At 43.8% G+C, this 21,855-nt stretch overlaps 1 protein-coding gene across 1 annotated transcript in view; it reads right to left on the reverse strand.

Annotated features, from left to right (window-relative positions):
* SVEP1 (sushi, von Willebrand factor type A, EGF and pentraxin domain containing 1) overlaps window positions 1-19,168 on the reverse strand; it is a 133,141-nt gene extending 113,973 nt beyond the window's left edge. Inside the window, exon 1 of the mRNA XM_067315744.1 lies at window positions 18,650-19,168. Within this exon, the coding sequence (XP_067171845.1) occupies window positions 18,650-19,168 (519 nt within the window). The remainder of the gene's footprint in view (window positions 1-18,649) is intronic.
* Window positions 19,169-21,855: the final 2,687 nt, after the last annotated feature.

Genomic DNA, 21,855 nt, shown 5'->3' on the forward strand with positions numbered 1-21,855 from the left:
ATTATCACTCTTGTAATTAGCCATAGTCTGTCAGAGTAAGAGCAATTATGTGGTCTCAGGTGATGTCTGTGGCCCTGAAGGAAGGATTCTGAAAGCATCCCATATTTTCTCCCTTTTCTGTGAACTTATGTAAAAGGAAGCAGAATCAGACCTTCAGCTTTGTAGCATGAAAATACTTTACAACCAGGTACATTTTAATAATAGATTAAAATCATTTTAAACCAATCTAAACCCAGCACAATAAACTACATTTGACAGTCCTTCTGAGGACGTTCATAGTGGGTTCTGAAAATCGTGTCATTGTATTATAAGCAGTAAAAGTATTTAAGACACTCTTACAGCCACAGATTCCAAAAAGGCAGGTGAACTGAGCTGAGTAAAGTATTATTACATAATTTTAAACTAAGACTTTTAAAGTAAAACTTGTCTGGTTTTCACCTTAATCAAAGCCTCACAACTTGGACCAGTTCAAAGAACCTGCAGGGATTTCATAAACTTTTTTGCTAAGCGAGGCCAAATTTCAGGACAATTTGATTTGATTTCAGGTACCTAACAAGCAAAACCAAGCCATATGCAAAACAAATCAAAGCACAGAAAAATGGCACTGTGGTCTGAAAGGGTGCCAAGGAAAGCGCTGCTGTTGGGCTTGATTTTATTACTACTTGTATGCAAAACCCAAAGGGAGTGAAACCAAACTCTCCCTTAGACACACATGCTTTGCAAACCAAACCTATTGTTCTTCATGTGGCTTGAGTCATAACTGAAAAACCAGAATGAAGTGGAAAACTGGAATGAAAAGAATCAGGCAGATAAAGACAATGCAAAAGACAGTATGAAGACACATATTAGCAAAAACACAAATGCCTCATTTCAAAGTGCCCCCGGAAATGGATGTCATACTCTATAATAAATGGTAGTGGAGGTAGAGAAGGCAGTTCTATTTATAATTAAAATTTGAGAATTAACATTGCCATTTAAAGACAGAATTCAAACAAATCAAATCTTTATCAAACTTATTGACTCTTCAGGCCGAAATTCTCCACCCAGGATATTTTTCTCAAGCTGTTTCAGTGAAAATGGGTGTTATTTCTGAAAACAAGATGAGGAAAAAAATATGTTCCAGCCACATTTATTTGTTTTGTGCAACTGTCGCATCTCTGAGCTTTGCAGCAGGAACTTTCAACCTGTGAATCACCACTATATTAGAAGTGGGCATCTACCATCTTTGTGAAGAAGTAGCCCCCACATTAGAACAAGTTGTGAAACTCGTGTATGTGAGAAAGAAACTGCAGCTTGCACATGTTTAAGAGACATTTTGGAGATTGTCAGTCCAATTCTCTGAAGATCCCACCTGCACTCAGCTTGCTCTAGCAGAATGATTATGTAACCTAAGACCATGTCGTAACACATACAGAAGGGGGAACAAAGCTTAATTTGGCAGCTCCTGGCTTTGCAAGTTCAGTAATATCCTTTCAGTGTAGTTTCCCTCTGTGTGTAGCATAATGCTGAACAAACTCTGCATATGAAGGTACCAGATGGCACTACACATTGCCCCAGTTTTTCAGCAAGTGACACTCACAATGGCTAGCAGACAAGCCTCCATATCTTCCTCAAATACGTGTCTGTCACGTGTCTGCATGGCCAATTAACAAGCTAGCTTGAGTCCCTGCAGTCTAGCCAGAGTAGCACAAATCTCGGAAAGGACTAAGTAATTCTGATGAGTAAATTGTGGTGCCACATCTAGTTGGAGACCTGTAGCTATCAGTGTCCCCCAGGGGTCAGTACTGGGTCCAGTCTTGTTCAACTTCTTCATCAAGGACCTGGATGAAGGGACAGAGCGCACCCTCAGCAAGTTTGCTGATGATACAAAACTGGGAGGAGTGGCTGATACGCCAGAGGGCTGTGCTGCCATTCGGAGAGACCTGGACAGGCTGGAGAGGTGGGCGGAGAGGAACCTCCTGAAGTTCAACAAAGGCAAGTGCAGGGTCCTGCACCTGGCGAGGAATAACCCCATGCAGCAGTACAGGTTGGGGGTTGACCTGCTGGAAAGCAACTCTGCGGAGAAGGACCTGGGAGTGCTGGTGGACAAACTGACCACAAGTCAGCAATATGCCCTGGCAGCAAAGAAGGCCAATGGTATCCTGGGCTGCAGGAGGAAGAGGATTGCCAGCCAGTTGAAGGAGGTGATCCTTCCCCTCTGCTCAGCCCTGGTGAGGCCACACCTGGAGTACTGTGTCCAGTTCTGGGCTCCCCAGGACAAGAGAGATACAGAGCTATTGGAGTGAGTCTAGGAAAGGGTCACTAAGATGATTAAGTACCTGGAGCATCTCTCATTTGCGGGAAGGTTGAGACAGCTGGGACTGTTTAGGCTGGAAAAGAGAAGTCTGAGGGACAATTTTAGCAATGTGTATAGATATCTTAAGGGAGGGTATAAAGAAGATGGAGCCAGACTCTTTGCAGTGGTGCTTGGTGTCAGGACAAGAGGCAACAGGCACAAACTGAAACCCAAGAAGTTCCCTCTGAATCTAAGGAAAAACTTTTTTACTGTGAGGATGACTGAGCGTTGGAACAGGCTGCCCAGAGAGATTGTGGAGTCTCCATCCTTGGAGATATTTAAAAGCCGCCTGGACAGGGTCCTGGGCAACCTGCTCTAGGTGACCCTGCTTGAGCAGGGGGGTTGGAGTAGATGATCTCCAGAGGTCCCTTCCAACCTCAACCATTCTGCGATTCTGTGAATTACAAGGGAGCTCTGCTCTACAAAACTAGACTGCCACCAGTGCTCACTTCAACCGCTATGCAGAGTAGACAGGCCCTCTGCATCCTCCAGTGTGTACAAGAAAGGTTTGCTGGCTGTAGGACCTGTGAACACTGGCTTAATGAGCTCTCTTAACAGTGAGCATTATGGGCCAGAGTAAGCGGGAAACTTCAGGAAAAGGCTGTTTTTGAGGGGCAAATGGCATCCTTAGCTATATGAACCTGAGACAAGGCAAGCAGCCAACAGGTTTTCTGTCTTCTGACTCTGAAAGGGCAACCTCCTCTTTGGGGCAGCACTTTTTTGTGTCACATACAATCACAAATAGAAGTAAGGGGCATGAAACTGTTTTGCTGCTACCTGACATACTCAAATATTCAGGGACCAATGGATCTGAGCAGAGAAACAGAGTCTGACAGGATTGCTGCATATGCCCCTAGAAAACAAAATAAAACAAAGCCATTAAACTGACTGGCCCTTACGTCTTGCAGCTGTAACTCTAGATGTAGAATCCCGGCTGTACAACAGCAGAGAGAAAGAACAAGAAAAAGAGAGAAACATTCTGTGTTTGAGGAAAATAATAAAAAAAAGGAGGCATAAATCTATTTTTAAATCATTTGTATATGTCTGGTGGTCCAGTTACTGTTTTGTTTCTTTCTTTAAGCATACAGTAACATAAAGTACAGCCACTGTCTGGAGCAACTGGCAATCCAAGTAATGGGCTGTTTTCACAGGTCTTCTGGTAAGCTTTAACATTACATACAGTCACTACAGAGCTGCATCACTCTGCCTTTTTCTCTAGTATTTTTGTAGCATTTTACACCATTTTTGTTTCCTTTAACCATGACCCACACTGCTCTATCGCAAAGAACCTTTCCCCTTACATCTTCAGAAAGCCCTTTTGAAAACTGTTTATTTTCCAATAGAAATTTCATCTATTTTAAATGGATATCTTCACTTAAACCCCAAACTTGCAAGCATGCACACAAGTGATTCGATGCATTCTGCCAGTCCCTATCAACTCTGTGGACTACCAATCTGTATAAAGATGAATTTCACTCATGACAAAGCTCTGCAGGCTTTTTATAAGTTGTCAGGTTTTGCAATAAATAAAAAAGCATAAGAATCCACCAAACAGTGCTGGGAAGATGAACGGATCCTGAAAACCTATTTCTTGGAAGTATGAATATCCACATCTGCTCCTGATTTTAATTTCAAATGAAACTGTGAGCACTGGCATTACTTAAAATGAGGTGCTGAATGACCTTATTTGAGAACATGTCCTATTTGATCACTATAATAAATTCATAATAAAGGACAAGTATAAACAAAAGAAAACAATTAATGCTTTTCATGACCACTCTTGAAAGTAATGCAGAGGACCACTAGAATGACCTCCTCTTTGATTATTTTAGTAACTATTTTGTTGTCTACCCTTCTTTCACAGGAGTGACAGATCAGTCAGTTTCTGTAATCCTTTCACTCCTTTAGCAAAAATACAACATTCTTTTCACATTAGCAAAAAGTTATTACCATCTGTATTGTATTCAATCTCAGTTAAGTGTGTACAAATATCTGGCAGACTCACCATTTCCTCTGTGCCAATAACAGCCCTTAGAATTAAAAAACGAAGTCTTGTGCAATAAAAAATTGTTGTACAAAATCCAGTTCTAGAAATTCACTACTGCAAGGTAAAATGAAATCCTACTAGTGCAGTCATAAAAAGAGCTAAATCACTGATTTCTGAGCTTTTAATATTAATTTATAGTTTGTAAAAGTCATGGGATGAGCTGTGTCCAAGACCAAAGACTTCTTTAGGCATTTAACAGCCATAACAATGACAGTGTTGAGGCTCTTTGTTACTGCCTTGATTACATGTCCTGCACCTAATCCCTAAACACTTGATCTTGGGCCTAATCTCTGTCCTTATTCAGGCTTTTAAAGAGGATTTTGCCTATACAAAATTTGCTATTAATATATCTGTCTACAGGGAAACAAACTGAAATGTGTTAATCTATCTCACTTTAAAAACTAGTTTTCAGATAACATCAGTCATCCACAGGATCCTTGCCAGAAGAAGGCTTGCCTTAAAAGGTTTAAGTTGGAACCTAGCTATCAAAACAACATTATCCAAGCATTTATCACAAGAAATGTACTGCTCCTTGTATGCAGTGTAGGGAATACCCTATCTTAGGGATACAAAGCAAATGCTATTAATTATAAGACAGGAAGAACCATCACTGTACCTCAGAAGTGAAACACAAAGTCCTCTATTACAGAGTCATTTATCCCTTCTACACCAATAGAGCACTTACACTGAATTTGTTTTCATCCTAGGAACTACACTCTGGGATCAGTTCTGAATAAACCTGATGATTCTTTTCCCTGGAGGATCACTTATTCACAATGAAATAAATAAATCCCATATTATAATATTACAGATTTAATATAACAATATAAAATACAACATGAATAACTATAATGTTCATATAGTAATAAATTAATAATAAATAAATAATAAATAGGAATAAATAGGAATAAATTATATTTTATTACAGAAAACTGTGAATACGCATATATTTGACCAATACACTTGGCCAAACTTTCTTTTTTTAACTCAAAAATATTAAAACAGTATGTCTTAATTTCTCAGCAATGGGTTTAGAAGATCTGCATGTCATTCACAGAGGGAAATATTAATGCTAGTGACCTGTACACTCATTTCGCTCTTTACATCACTAGTTAGGTTGCTCTTCTGTAATTCCACAGATCTAGATGTAAACCCTTGCACTGCGCTATTTGCATCAGGAGACATGGATGTGGGGCTGTTATGGACAAACATGCTCCTGAGTTGTAGTATTCTGCAGCAGGCTTGCCACTCTCTCCTGTCTCCATTTCACTCTTCCATGGGCAGACAGAAGCGATAAGGACACTAATGAGAGTCAGAGAAACTCAGGCCTTAGGACTTTACCAAATGCCTCCTTGCTGCTTTCTCCCTGACTGTGAGGAAGATTCCTAAATCCTCTCGTAAAGCTCACACTTTGTTTCAAGCTCCTTTTGCTTTTGTTTCTCCTGCAGGTAAAAATGCCCAAGTCTGAAAGAAACATTTAATCTAAACAAATATTCTGAGTCCTCCCCCACAAAAAAGCAATATTGGGACCAACCCTAGCTTTTGGTGAGGTTGAGGTATTTTACTACTGAATCCTGAGCAGTCCTGAGAAACTTGGTTCTTTCACAGCAGTAATGGAGAGTTGTGGTGTGACATAAATAATGTTACCCTGAAGCATGACACAAATATCAGCCTACATAAAGGAATTGACTATACTTCCAGTGCTCCCTCTGTAAAAGAACAAATGTCTGATTTCAACACCATTTTTTGTTGTTGTTCACTGGACAGTGCTATTTCCTCTGCTTCACTCAAATAAATCTCTTTAGGTTTTTGCCCCCTTTGTAGGACAGGAACTAAAATTACTCCACAGTTACAGGTTTTGGATTCCAATTGCCACCTTTAACCCTTCCTCCTTTTGGCTTTTTCAAAACTTTCTTCTGCATTGCTATGCAAACTCTAAGGAATCTGAGCTCTTATCTGACACAATAAATTAACTAATAGAAAAGGTTTCCCTGAATATTCCCCTAGCAGGAACTGCATACAGAATTTAAGGAAAAGATGTATCTGCAGGATGCACCTGTATATTTGAATATGCTACAAGTAACAGGCTGTTGAATGTAACAATCAAACAGAAATAACAAATGTGTAAAATGCAGTGACTTCATGCTAATCAAGTATTACCAGGATTGTTACTTCCCTTTAACAAACCATATACTAGATATAACAATTTTCTGATGATTCGTTTATGCAATGAGTGGGTCTTCAGAATCATGTAGTTAATCTATGCATGTATCTTTTTATCTTTTCTATCCTCTTCTATCCCCTTTTTCTTCAACCTTAAATTTTCCTTGCTGAAGTCATCTCCCCATCATCTTTCAAAATTCCAACCTGAATGTGGTTTTTTGCATAATTTTGAGAATGAACTTTCCATCTCTTGTCAATAACACAGTGTGAGAATCTTAACTAAGAAAGCAAGTCATCTTCTTAAATGATTTCATAAAAATAATAATAAATTATTTTTTGCTTAGCCATAGCACTTATCTTCCAAGCATCTCTATGTATCTGGCAGGTATGAACTCAGTAGGTCTCACAACAGAGAGACAGACATTCTCTGGATCCACATTCTTTGAATCAAAGTGTACTGGTAAAAAAGCCAGACATGCTCATGATCACACAGGAAATATATGGACATATCATCTGAGAAGGGGCTGAGAGAGCTGGGACTGTTCAGCTTGGAGAAGAAAAAGCTCAGGAGGCATCTTATCAGTGTTTATATACATCTGATGGGAGAGCGTAAAGAAGATGTAGCCAGACTCTCTTCAGTGCTGTCCAGTGACAAGACAAGGCAACAGGCACAAACTGAAACAGAGGAAGTTTCCTACACGTAAGAAACAACTTCTATACTTTAAGGGAGGTTGGACACTGGAGCAGGTTGCCCAGAGAGGTGGTGGAATCTCTGTCCTTGGAGATATTCATAACCTGCTTGGACGCAGTCCTGGGCAACCTGCTCTAGGTGACCCCGCTTGATCAGGGGTTGGACCAGGTGATCTCCAGATGTCCCTGCCAGCCCCAACTATTCTGTGATTCTGCTGTTCTGTGAGGCAGCAGGAACATAACCTGACATCCAGTTCATTTATCACTAACCTAACTTTTTTCCCCTCTTTATATAGCATGGATTCTGACTGTAATGTCTGTTAAACTTTCAACTCTTTAAAAAGTACTGTTGCCCAGTTAACAAATGCCATTTCAAGCATTTTGTACAGTTTTAAAAATGAAGAAATTATTCTTATCTCAGAGAGCAAAGCTATTCATTCCAACTCAAGACAATCATATTCACATTGCACACTTTTTTATAAAGACTATTTCTTCCCTAAAAAACCCCCTAATCATTGCTTTTGCAATGACAGGAGCTACCACATAAAATCTTGACCTAGATTCAGTTCCACATAATTGCTAGTGCTAGTTACTTGGGTCTGGTGATTTGAAAATTTTGGTGGCATGTAGTTTTGGGCTCCAACTTAGGACAGATGGAAAGCACCTAGTTCCCAGGAAATAGCTTACATACATATCCTTCTGAGATCTTCTAAATGTGACTTTAAAAGACGAGGGAACTCAGATACATGGCCATTTCCTCAGCTTTTGGTGCTGTGCAACCTTTTATCAACAGCTAATCAGGAATCTGAAAGGCTGCTGCAGGTTTCGTGTGTTGATATTGTGTGTGCTACATTCACAACAAATGCGTCCATTTGTTGATATGCTATGTACCTTATTCAAAATACCATCTTGCTAATGTACCTTGGTTTGAATTGAAGAAAGGAAAGTCCTTTTTCTTCATGTTTTCTTTGTCTATGAGCAATTTCCATCATTAATAGAACCAAGATGTTACTTGATTTATCCAGTACTGCTCCAGTTTTTTGCTGTTATTAAAAAAGACTCCAAGCTATTTTACTGAATACATAATCAATCTTCATGTATTTTCATACCAGAAATTCATACCATTATTGACTGGTGTATTTGCCAAATATTTGTTTCCTTTGTGTTTGTTTTAAGCATTCATTACTCTAAAAATGCAGGGAAAAAACTGAATAAAATAATTAATTCCAAAAGGACGAACACAATTCATGATCTGGCCATCTCCTGCCAGCTGTCACACTCAAATACCTTCTGAATGCCTTCTTTTGCTCCAGGACTGCTGGAATGGTGCAACATGAACAGATAGTTTTGATAAGAGCTGTCCCAGCCCAAGACTGCGTGTGTGTGTGGGGGAGAAATAAGACAGACAGTGGGTCTCCCTGCTTTGCTGTTTAACCCCTTTGTCCAGCAAAGCACCACAGTTCTGAACGCTAAAGCCTCTTATAAGCTGCCTGTCAGGTTCCACGAGGTTCTTCGTCTCCATGGTTGAGGTTACCAGACAGACTCTTAACCACTGTGAATATCATTGTTTTAACAGGAGCTTTTGTTTTTAATCACGTCAACATCATGCAGAAGTTAGCAACTCAAAGACGTGAATATGGTCCTGGTTAGCTGAAGAGCCCACCTTTGAAAATTTTAGTGCTACTCTATTGCTTTAGTAGTTAAGTATTCTGGGCCTTATCTCAGCTCCTTCTACCAAGACAGTCACTGGGAAGCAGGAGGGGACAATAAAGGACAGAGAGCAATAATGGCACAGAGTAATTTTGGTCAAATTCAGCCCTCTGTAAGCAGAACATCTTTCAGACTCTGTAAAGGGCATGCTTCACATGAGTAAAAAATTCCTATCGCTGTTGCTAAAAGAGAGGTGCTTTTAAGGGTCTGCAAGTAGGACAGTCAGAAAGTTCTGATGGCTGCAAATGTCCTGTCATGCCTGCAAAGTCTAACTTTCTACTTCCAGTAAAAGTGGAACTTGAGGAAAGAGGCTAAAAGTGTGTTACAGAACATGCAAAATTTGTTACAAACAGAATATTAATGCTGAGACTTGTATCAGGAATTACTGCTAAATATGATGCATTGTGCTGAAAAGGCCTCTCATAAATCAATGGAATGAGTTAAAAATAAAACAACTTTTTTCCTCCTTACCTCTTAAAAATTGTAATACCTAGACTTTATTTCCTACTCTACACATAAATTGCTTAATAGTGTTTCTGGTTTAGCCCTGTGTCTCTGTGGAAAAGCACTTTGTAAGACTCATTCCTGTGTGAAGGTGCTAACTTTGAAGGACAGGGTGGGACACACCATACTATGTGCCAGACTCCTCCAGCAAAGGCTCTGAGAGAGGAGTAGAGGACAGAGAGAGGTGTTCCCAGGAATCTCTGTCCCTGAAACATTTATTATGAGATCACCCAGTTACCATGATGTTTCTTTAGAAAAGCTTCCTTTATTGTCTGTTAGCTCTGTGATGGTATCAGTGAGATTTGTGCTAATTCCCGCAGCAATGTCTCACATTGCTCACTTTACTCTGCCTCCATATGTTACACCAGTGAGATGAGCTTTGTGGTATTAGGCTGTAAATGATGACTGCACCTTCTGGTAGAGGCTCTTCTTATCATATATGCGCCGCAATGGATGTTGGCATACCACTCCGTCTCTGCATCCCCAAACCTCCTCTCTTCCTTACTTCAGACACAGCTGGTTGACCAAACAGGTCAGGAAGGCTGTGGTACATTGCACAGTGCAGGTCCTCCTAGGCAGGAACACTCATCCCAACAGGCCTCAGGGCTAGAAGTCACAAGAAATGTCCAGATGTGCTCTGATCATATGGCCTCTATGGCTAGAATTAGATCAGCTTTCTGCAGCCTATGGAAGCCTGCCAAGGCAGGTACAGGAGGGTGAGACAAGGAACAGCAGCCTGGTAATGTAAGTTCCTTTGCTGGTGGTGCCAAATTCATCAGCAATGAGAGAAACAGAACACCTTTCCTTGTGCTATGGTTGCCCACCTTCTTCCAGAAAATGGCGCTTTTTTGCCTTAGTTTATCATATCTCTCATACTGTCCATCCTATCTTTCATACTTAGCACTTAACAACTGCAGAGGATCAGTGTGGCTACAATACACTAACACGGGTGGAACAGTTCAAAATGAAAGGGTCACTATAATACAAATGAAGAGCTGACTTCAGGTAATGGGATGACTCATTTTCAACACCTCAGAAGGACACATGCCATTAGTAGAATATATAGGGCACTTGCACGTTTCCTTGGGATCTCTCTTAAACACTGTAACAGTTTCTCTGCTTCTCAAAGTGCATGCATGGCATTTCCTATTCAAAGCAGATGTAAAAGGCAGAAAATCTGAGCTCACCTAAAGATTTGGCCCTAGCTGCTCACTGCATCATTCAGCTCCATCCTACACAGCACCACCAAAGGCTACTCTTTAGGGCTGAAAGTCATAAAAAACTCTTTACAGTTATGTGAGGGTTCAAACAATATACTCGATGATCTTTTCAGTCTTAAAATTCTGTGAAGTACAATCAGAAATCAGAGATAGTCACTGGAAACTAATAAACAGCGATGCACTTTCTGCGGATCTTTAAGAAGATTTCAGTGGAGACTATGATGTATATGAGATTTAACATGGCTTCAAGGTTCTTCCTTCTGTTAATTATCTATAAGCTCAATTATCTTTAAATAATGCAGAATAAACTCACAGTAGTGCAAGATGCAATTAACAATACGCCATAATTAGCACCTCAAAAACAGTAGAACAAGAAGAACTGCAGCTACAAGTTCTTTTATGGACTAATTTGTCACTCTCAGAGGTAATGACTTGTATGAATAAACCACTAGGCCAGGAACTGTGCAACACTGTAGGGATGGATGAAAACATGCACTCTTTCAAGCCAGGTTTTCAATAAACTATAAACGTTGCATGAAAATATTACAAGCCATCCCATTTAGTAACAACTGTTTCTTTATACAGCATGTTGCACCACTGTTCTTATCCCTAATACTAGTATGAGCATATTGTTGAAGTATATTCCAAGGTATAGAAAATTTGGCTTGGAAGGACATGCAGTCTAAAGTATTTAACAGGTCTGACTATTGACTTTCTCAAGCCATGGGAAACAATTCTTTAGAAAGCAATAAAAAGCAGAAGAGCCACCAGTATTTCCCCCCCCCCTTTTTTTTTAACCGAAACTACCAAGTATGCTTGCTTCCAGATGCACTGGAGGAGGAAGAGCATGGAGAATAAAGGAGATAAAGTGGGAGCTTTATTTCAATTCAGGGTCTTAGGTTAGGTTAGGTGGTGCATCTATGTATCCACGACACCCCACATACTCAGTAGAGAGGGAGACACCTGAAGAAACAGTACACCTAACTTGCAACTGCCATATGGAGATGCTACTCCTAAAGAATGACCCTACAGGTGGTCTGTGTACGGCAGTAAGATTCCCAGGCTGAAGACTTCAGTCTGTGCCTGAAGTCATGTTAACTCTCTCCTCGGTACTTCACACTGATTAGCTCAGTTTGCCAGGTTGAATGCGCAAAAGGGTAGCCTTGCAGTATCCTTCTGTGCTGCTTGGATGACACACGTTTTGGCTTTTTAAAAATGAATTACGCTTAGCTTAAAGGGAGGATAATAAATGGCTAATCTGCTAAATACCAGACTTCCAAATCAAACACTTCTGCTTAGAGTAAAATACAGGAGACAATTCTGAGGACACAGACAGACCAACTTCTAAGTAATAGGTCTTCACCAAATAAAATCTCAACTCCACTCAGCCCCATATAAGATACTAAACAGAGCACTTCTTGCCAGTTCTGGCTGGTTTTTTCCAGGGAAAAAAATGAACGACTCAATAACTTCTTAAGGTAGCTCCATTTCGGGCGAGGCCTAAAGACAGTGAACAACACACAGATGTGTTCCCTGTCTCTGACCCTGCTGTATAAATCTTGTGAGCACATCCTACACCAGACTGCAGAATGCAGGATGAGTACTTTTTTTTACAAACTCTGCACTGATTAAAAGTGATTTAGAGCTGAAACTGATGAGGGCTGACAGGAACTCCACTCCCAATTTGCTCAGTTACTGTTAACTACTAGCTGTGCGATTTCAAAGGTGACCATGGAGGCAAAGCGGGTTGACTTCAGGTTTTTCACCATAATCTGCAGTCCAGATTCCAAGGTGGTATCAGAGCTTACAGAGGCCCACTGTGTGTGTCAGTCAGTCAGCTCTAACTGACCACAGCTGCCACTAGATATTTAGATCACGGTACCAGAGACAGAATGGAATCTGTTGCTCATTCAATATTAGCTGCTGATTCTTCAGCAGTCATAGGAATAAAAATCCATAAATACTTTTTTGGTAAACGGATGGCATACGTGACCATAAATGCACAGCAGGTCTTCTGAGTGAGAAGGTAATACTTTTACATTAAAAAGTTTAAAAATCACTTACCTGGTATGAAAAGTTTTCCACTTTATTTTGCTTCAATTATTTTTTGTTATGATTTCAAAATGAGATTTTGAATCTGATAATGCATTGAAATTAGAAGCCAATTATCCTAGTGGGTAACAATGTTGCATCCTGAACTTTCTTGTGCTTTTGACATACAGAAGAAACAAAGCCACCATCACTTATTTAAACAAGCATTAAATAAGCATTAGAATTGTTTATCCTAAATTGCTATATGCTTACATTTTTTTCAGGGTCAGTTTTTTCATGTTTGTTAATTGGATGATAACAGAACACTGAATTTGACATACTGGTTGGCTAATTGTCATGCTCCCTCAAGAGCAGGTTAGATACAAAAGCCAGATTTTATTTCTGAAGACCAGACGCTGTCAGAAACAGAAAATGTGTCATTTAGATCCGTAGGTGTTGTGACTGACCTTTGATTTTTATATATATATCACTGACTTCAATGGAGTAAAGCTGGATTACAGAAGGAAAAAACCTGGCTTTTTAACATAAGAATTACCACAACAACAGAGCTCCTCCCAAGGTCCTTCTCAGGTATTGCTTTGCCAGGTTGCTTATAACAATTAATATGTCTATTCAAGGCAGGATGTATATAAGGTCTGGCTTCGACTCAGCAGCACTGCACAGCTACAACTTCAAGTGCAGTTTTGAAGAGAAAAATCCCCTGTTTTACTTACATTTGAAGACAGAAAAAAGTCTGTCTTCTTGTAAGCTGCTATTCATATTTTGTCAAGAGGCTACTACATGGAGTAGTTTAAACAATCTGTATTTTCATCTTTTACCCACAACATGTAGTGCAGCTTCATGACGTAAAAACTGTCCATCAGCAAAGACAGAGCACTCTTTTCTTCTTCTGGCACATTTGAGAACTGTGACGAAGGTGAGAGTCTTGGGGGGGCAGGGACGAAAATGCACCGTTAACCTTCCACTGCTGTATGGTGGCCTCCCATTTCTGTTTCACAACTGATCTGCCAGGAAGCGAACACCCCCCCTCCCATGAGGTGCAACAGCTGTTGTTACCAGTGGTTACCTCTCAGGACCAGAAGGTTCGATCAAAACACCCTTTTATCTGACCCTGCAGGGTGCTGAGTCTTTGGAGCGGGCAGCGTCGGGTACCTACAGCGGGGAAACTCGGCACTTCACACTGTTGCGTTCTTTAAATGTGTCCCTCAAACAGCAGCAGTAACTTCAGTTCTTCCTCGCCATCAGAGCACCTCTGCAGCTTTCCGAAATGCACTAAGCAACCTGCTTAACATGTACGGCATCTAGTTTTGTGCTGCCCATCAACTCACTATGTGAAAAATTGGAGCCAAAGAGTTTTGAAAAAGTTCTGCTTCTCCCCCTTCCCTATACTGCTCCTGGCTACATGTTCCTTAGAGGAAAGGCTGCTGAACATGAGCAGAAGTTGATACCTCTAAACAAACACTACTACAGATATTTTGCTATGATAAATATGTTTTACATAACTCCACATCTGTTTTTTCCTATGATGCAAAACCTAAACAAACAAGAGAAAGAGTCTCAAGCCACGTACACGAACATCCTTCGCAGGATGTTTTGTGGATCTTAAACCGAGTTACAAACAACTTCATGCCATGGCTCTTTCACTTTTTTAAATTAACTATTCTAGGTACCATTAAAGACATACCCATACTGCAAGCCATATTTGATTTAATTGCATGGAAGATACCACAGAATACGTTTTACTCTTACCCATGCTATAGCGTTCAGACATAAGGTGAGAACTGTAGCATCTTATGTTTCTCAATCAGTACTAACATCTTAGGAATCTAAGGCGTAAAAAAAACCACCTGCAACAACACAGTCACTTACTCTGACCTTACGTTACCTAGAAGAGTAATGAAGCAGACCACGATATATGTAATGTTATGTCAAAGTAGCCTATTGCCATCACCTAGTTTTAGAACCAGAATACAGAGGGTTTGAATGGCACTCTTCAAATACCCAGATTTGGTACCCATTTTCTAGCACTCTATCTACTTCTGCCTCGTATGCTAGCTAAAAAAGTGAAAACCACAGACTTCTTATGAACTGTAAGAGCCATAGTCAAATATAAAGAAGGAGAAAAAGTTACACCAGCTAGAAGGTTAGCCTGTAGACCATTAAACTTTACTAAGGAGCAGGAAAAGTGTGAACAGTAAATCTTTCTCGAACATGCAAAAATTAGATTTGGTAAAAGTAAAATTATATTTGAAAACATTGTAGTATGTGCAGAGATGAACACAACTGTGAAAATATGTCTAAATAAAAATGACCCTGAAATGTTATTAAAGCTAACTGTCAGAATCCAAGCTTAAAAAAATTTCCTTCACTGGGAGGCTTTAACTGGCAAGCATGACAAATTCACCACCAAATTCCTGCAATTTTAAGCTAGCATAAGAAGTTTCTGGTACATGTAGCAGCAGAAGATCTCTTTCCTGAACAAACTAAACGCACAGCAAAATGGATTGTTTTTTTCCGAACCTGCAATTAAGTTCTGCATCATGCTTGGGACGCCTAAAGTTTTACCAGGCAATATTACCGACAGTGTTCAAATCCACTTCTGTTTCGTACTATGGCTATTTGGCCAAGCTACAAGACCCAATGACTGAAGGGCTCTGGAGAAAAAAACATTGCAGCAGAAACTCTCTCTTTAACACTTAACCGCTGAGAGAAGTAACACAAACATCAGGCTTCTTTAGGTCAGTGAATAGAGTGAGTGTCATATGAAATCCAGAACCAATTCCCCAAACTGAACTTTGATATTAAGGCAGCCTTCTTCGTCTGGGCATTGTCCCTGGCCCTTGTCCATGGCACATCCTTCATATTCCTATTTACTTTCTAGATTTCACCCTTAACCTGCTAGGTATCTGGTAAAAATGTCAAAATGTGGTTCACACGGCAAAAGTAAGCCTTGACACAACACAGCAACTCTGCATTAAACCTCTCCACAAAACACCTCCGGAGAGGATAAAAAACTACAGAGCCAAGGAGAATCCCCTTATTTTTTGAAAGATGGATGCAGCATAGGTATGAAACAGTGCATTAAACTGAACGGCATTGCTTCCAGGGGGTGTTAAATGGTTTTGCTGCCACAGGCTGAGACAGACAGACTCAAGCAACTGCTAAATAAATCTTGCTTCTGTTCATTTACCACATCCTGCTCCCAGGTCAGCCACCAACTGCTCAGATGACCTTAGAGATGTCACTTTTCTCTCTTGCCTGAGGTTTCTGTAGAACTGGGATAATGACACAGGCTTGAATTAGTCTCTTTTAAGACCTACCAGTGAAGAGTGCTGCACAAAGATTTAAGCATTTGGATTACTGTAATGATCTACTTTCCTTCATTTTCTGATATTGCAACACACAACTGATACTATTTCTGGGAGTTTGTCAAGTTTAGCGGAGACTTTTGGTTTTGGAAAAGAAGCAGAGAATTCTGCTTAGAAGCAGAACAAACGCCACATTAAAGCATAAGAAGAAATGAGACATTTTAGGAAAGTGAAAGAAAAAAATAATGATGGTTGTAACGAAAGACTTTTAAAAACAAAGGACAGGAGTATAGGAGTCCAGAGGGAACACCAATTTTGCTATACTTAAAATACTTCTCTAAATGTATTCCAATAGTGGTATTTTAAACACAGAACAGTCCCCAGAATGGATAGTATCCCCCTAGAGTTGTAATTTGTCTCACAGGAAGAAGACAAACAGCACAAAACCACAACACAGTATCTTTAACCAAGAGCCAGCAAGCAATGTGAACATGTAACTTTGTCACTCTGTTGCAGTTCTCCGTGCCATCGTGTGAAAATGATTCTTCCCAAGTTCTTAGGAGACCACAGCATAAAATGACAGTGACACTGGTGCACCCACAGGATTTAGCTGGGCTCATGAAACTAAATGGTAGGTTTCTGAATTTAACTTCTGTTTATTCAATTTCAAAGGTATGATTAGTCAGGACTGCATATTGAACAAAACAGACTACATCTTTTCAGCTCAGGTTTTGTTCATAGTGCCGTTACTTTTAACTTCTTTCTCTAACTTATTCCACACAGCTTGCCCGAGAATGCATCCATATCAAATCTGGATTTCACAATGGAAGATCCAATATGATTTCTTAAAGCAGGATTTCTATGTGCAACTCAGGGCACACTGGAAAATAAGTCTTCCTGTCTCCTGCCAAATGTGAAGAAGAGAATAAGAACACAAGCTGCTGATGTGCCTCCTGCATTTGTCTGTACCTCCTCTTTCATCTACTCCAAAGGGGACTGCAAAAGGTCTCCTGAGAGAGGTACACAAGATGCTCAGATACTGGGCACTGAGACTGCGCTCATACCAGGAAATTAAATGTGCCTTGGGAATGCTCCTGGTACAGAGGTCAACGGCAGGGAGCAGCCTGTGTCCATCCTCGTAAAACAGCTTCCAGAGGAGACCGGCTGCCCCGGCTGTCTGCTGGAAACCTCTGGCATGGTCAGGTGCCAGCAGACGTCCCGGAGCTGCTTGGGCAGAATTGGTGCCGTGAGGCTGTACGGCAATTCAGAGCTACAGATGATTGTGTTAGTGCCTGGAAATGCTCCTGGACGTGCTTCAACTTGCTGGTATACACACTGGCTAAGAGCACCTTTGCTGGCCATCAGCAATTAAAACATTCATCTGGAGACAGTATGAAGACATCCCTGACTGCTGACAGCTACCAGGCACCCAAGTCCCACTGCTGAGAAACACGGCAGGCTTTTCAGGAGCCAGACTTGACTCGGAAATATCTCTATCAGTTCTGAAATTGGGACATTGGCTCCACGCTCCTCCAAAGAGCAAGTTTCACACATTTATTTCCAAGTGCAGCAGAAAACAGGACAGTCACCAGCACAGACACCATGGAAAGACTGACTCGCCATGCCGGCTGAGTGACAGCACATACGGCACTGCTCTGCCCCGCACGCCACTGCCCCACATCCCACCCACCACACGGCCCCACACACCTTAACATCGCACTGAACACCACCGCACCACGTGCAGCACCACACGCACCACCACACATCACACCTCGCCATGCAGCTCGCAGCGTCACACCACCCCTCACCGCACGACACAGCACCGCAAACCTCCCGTCGCCACACCTCCGCCCCTCATGACATGCAGCAGCACACACAGCACCAGACACCACGCATGCCACATCGCCACCCCACCACACGCAGCACCACATGCCTCACCACTGCACCTCATCACATGCGACACCAGACCTCACCACGCACCTCACATCGCCACCCCACCCCATCTCACCATGCACCACATGCAGCACCACACACCTCACCACGCACCTCACATTGTCACCCCACCACATCTCACCATGCATCACATGCAGCACCACAAACCTCACCATGCACCTCACATCGTCACCCCACCCCATCTCACCATGCATCACATGCAGCACCACACACCTCACCATGCACCTCACATTGCCACACCACATCTCACCACACACTTCACCATGCACACACCACACACCGCCCCACTACGCCTCATCACATGCAGCACCAGACACCTCCAGACGCACCTCACATGGCCACCCCACCACACGCAGCACCACACGCCTCACCACTGCACCTCATCACATGCAGCACCAGACACCATGCCTCATCAGGCACCTCAGATTGCCACCCCACCCCATCTCACCACACACCTCACCATGCACCTCACATCGCCACCCCACCCCGTCTCACCACGCGCCACCGGCAGCACCACACACAGCACCAGGCACCTCACCACACCCCAGCCCGCCTCGCCACGCACCACCGGCAGCACCGCGCACCTCGCCACGCCTCATCACACGCAGCGCCAGGCACCGCACAGCCCGCCCCGCCGCCGCCCCGCCGCCGCGCCGCGGGCGCTCACCGCCGCCTGCTGGAAGGCGCCCTTGGTGTAGGTGCCGCCGCCGCGGTAGGCGATGGCGGGGATCTCGCGGCCCAGCAGCGCGCACTTGTGCTGCTGCGGCCGCCGCCGCGAGATGTAGTCCACGCGCGGCACCACGTTGCCGCGCGAGGAGAAGGTGACGATGGCGACGCGCGTGGCCGCGGGCACCACGGGGAAGTCGGAGAGCAGCTTCCTGACGAAGCGCAGCTCGCTGACGAAGTTGGCCGGCCCCACGCTCGACGACTCGTCCACCAGGAAGACCAGCTCGAGCCGCGCGCTGCGCGCCCGCAGCCGCCGCACCTGGCGCCGGAAGGCGCGGCCCAGCCGCTCCGCGCGGCTCTCGGCGGCGGCGCCCGCGGCGGGCGGAGGCGGCGGCGGCGGCGGCGGCGGCGGGGCCGGGCCGCCGCGCGACAGGGCGCCGGGCGCCGAGCCCGCCCGGCCGGGCGCCGGCCACAGCGACAGCGGCAGCCACCAGCAGCACAGAGCCACCAGCGGCCACATGGCGGGGCGGGCGGGCGGGCGGCGGCGGCGGAGCGGCCCCGCCGGCACCGGCGCCCTTTAATCCCGGCGCGGCGAGCGGCGAGAGGCGAGCGGCGAGCGGGGCGCGCCGCAGACGCCTCCCCCGCCGCCGAGGCACGGCCTCCCCCCGCACGCCCCCCTCGCGGCCGGCCCCCGCGTCCCGCTGCCCGCCGCACGCCCCGGCCCGGCCCGGCCCGGCCCCGCCGCGCCCCCCCGACGGCTCGCTCGGCCGCGACGCGCCGTGCCGAAAGCCCGCGCGGCGGGGGGGCTGGACGCCCTTCCTCCCCCTCCTCCTCCTCCTCCTCCTCCTCGGTGGCGGGGGGCAAAAGCTTCCTCCCCTCCCTCCCCCCCGCGCCGCCGCTGCCCCGCGGGAGTCGCCGCGCCCGCCCGTGACTCCGTTTCCCCGCGCAGGAGACCGGAGCGCTGCGCGCCGTCCTGCAGCGATGCCCGCAACCGGCGTGCGCAGGGACGCGCGCGCGCGCGCGTGTGTGTCTGTGTGTCTGTGTGTGTGTGTGTGTGTGCGCACCGGTGCACGCACGTGCAGGTCCGTGTACACGCGTGTCTGCAGGCGCACAGACCCGCAAAGCTGGTTCGGTGCCCGGTGGGGAGAGTTCCCGGTAGCGAGGTGCGAAAGCGCCAGCCAGCATTTGGAAACCGTCCCCTACTCTCTTTCCCTCCGTGAATCCCTCCGTGAGCCGCAGGCGCTCCCAAAGAGACCCGCTGCCCGCTCCCCCTGCACCCAGCCTCCGTGCACATTTCATGTCCCAGGCTTTTGCGAGGCAATAACTCGTGCTCATTTTAGCCACCAGGTTGGTATTGATCAGTAGTCCACCTAATAAGTCCATTTCAAGCAGTCGCTCCATCTTGGAAAAATTCCCTTGAAACAGATTAACCCTGTAAACCTGACGATTGTAACTGTTTGCCGTTCATCTGTGCTTTTGTTTTTATTGTTTTATTCCTTTTCCAGTACTGCTCGCTGCTTTTGTTTACTTTCTGTTGCCATTTCATAGAGCTGTGTAATATATAGGCACACCGGTACATTTGCAAGTCAAACCCCACATTTAAATTAAACGGATTCATTTCATCTTTCTTCACTGGGGTGTCTACTGATAGGAAATTAACCCAATACTGCTCCTTTGACTTTCCACCAACATTCAAATTCCACTGCAAATGACAAAAGACTAAATGACAAAGGATATTACTGAATTCGAGATATCATGCATTTGGTATGAGGTTTCAGCATGTTTTTACATTTATATAGCAGTCTAAGTGCTTCATAGAAATGCATTTCTTAGGTATACTTTTGCCTCATAGTGCATGAAGAGCAGATAGCAACCAGACACTCTTACAGGAGCATATGTGAAGAGGAGTTTTGGTACTGAAAGATGTGCAGCTGATGCAGGTTGGGTCAGTTAAACTGGCTTTGTCTTTGTGACAGCAAAGCATAGGCTGCAGTAGGTTCAGTCTTCACACCTGGGCTACTCTGCCTTCCCTGTTGTAGTAACAGGCAACTAGAAGGCTGTCTTAAAAGAGGTAGCCGAAAGATGCTACAACCATGGAAATCCTCAGCAAATAGATGCGTTCAGTGGCTCTCTGCAGGATGAAAGAATTGGTGCCCCAGTCGTACTCCTCATGGTCTGAGCAACACCACTGGCATAACTTAAAACAGCCTTCAGCTACTTTCTTCTGAATTAGAGATCATGACAGTTTTTGCACAGCTCAGAATCAAGAAACGTATAGCCAAGGGAAAAGGGAAATGGGAAAGTGTAACCAAGAAGAGGAGGCTGAGATGGAGGAGATGTCTGGTTTCTGCAAGGTTTCTGCTCCTAACTGAAGTGGGTAATTGCAACTCCCTGTTTCTGTTAAACCTCAGTGTCCAGGTTGTACTCAACAGGTAATTTCCTGTAGGCCAGTTTAGTTTATGGAAAAGGTAACTGTCAGTTCCCTTGTTTTCCCTGTATGTTTTCCTAACACTAATCATATGTAGATTTAAAAATGCCACACATTTGCAGACTAAGAAGCAAAGGAAGGGAGAATGTGTTAGAAACTTTTTCAGCAAAGGAAGAACAATTCATGTGGATGGTGAATTTTCATATACGCCTCCTGTACTGCCAGCATGAGTAACAACAATAAGATGTGACTAAATGTGTAAACACAGCAGTTAATTTCAGTCCTAGTAATCTTGTCAGAATTGAAAACCCAAGAAATGGCAGGGCAATTATAAATTAATCCCTGATACACAGTTTGTGAAAATTCATATTCTCCTAGGTCACCCAGCTCCTGCAGTGATTTGGCACGGAAGCCTTATTGGTTCAGCTGGAAGCTGTATGTTTATGACTAAGGACATCAGAGTCAAGTCATCAGCACAAGATGTAAGTGTGTGTCACACAGTTCACGGTAAAAAAGGAGTAAGTAGGTGATCAACCAAGCTCTGATTGTGGATGCATACAAGATTAAGACCACAGCACGTTACTGAAATGAACCAAAATCCAGGAAAATTAAAGTGGTGAGGGGAAATTTCCATTAAACCCACGGATAATCAGCATGTAAAAGACTTCAAAAATGATCAGTGACCTGTAAGTAGTGAATGACTCTCCTTACATGTACTTTCTTGTGTATGACAGGTGTAACTCCCAGTAATGGCAATGGGAGTCGTCCTAGTTATGCAG

Source organism: Apteryx mantelli, chromosome Z (assembly GCF_036417845.1).
Source record: "Apteryx mantelli isolate bAptMan1 chromosome Z, bAptMan1.hap1, whole genome shotgun sequence".
Classification (NCBI taxonomy): domain Eukaryota; kingdom Metazoa; phylum Chordata; class Aves; order Apterygiformes; family Apterygidae; genus Apteryx; species Apteryx mantelli.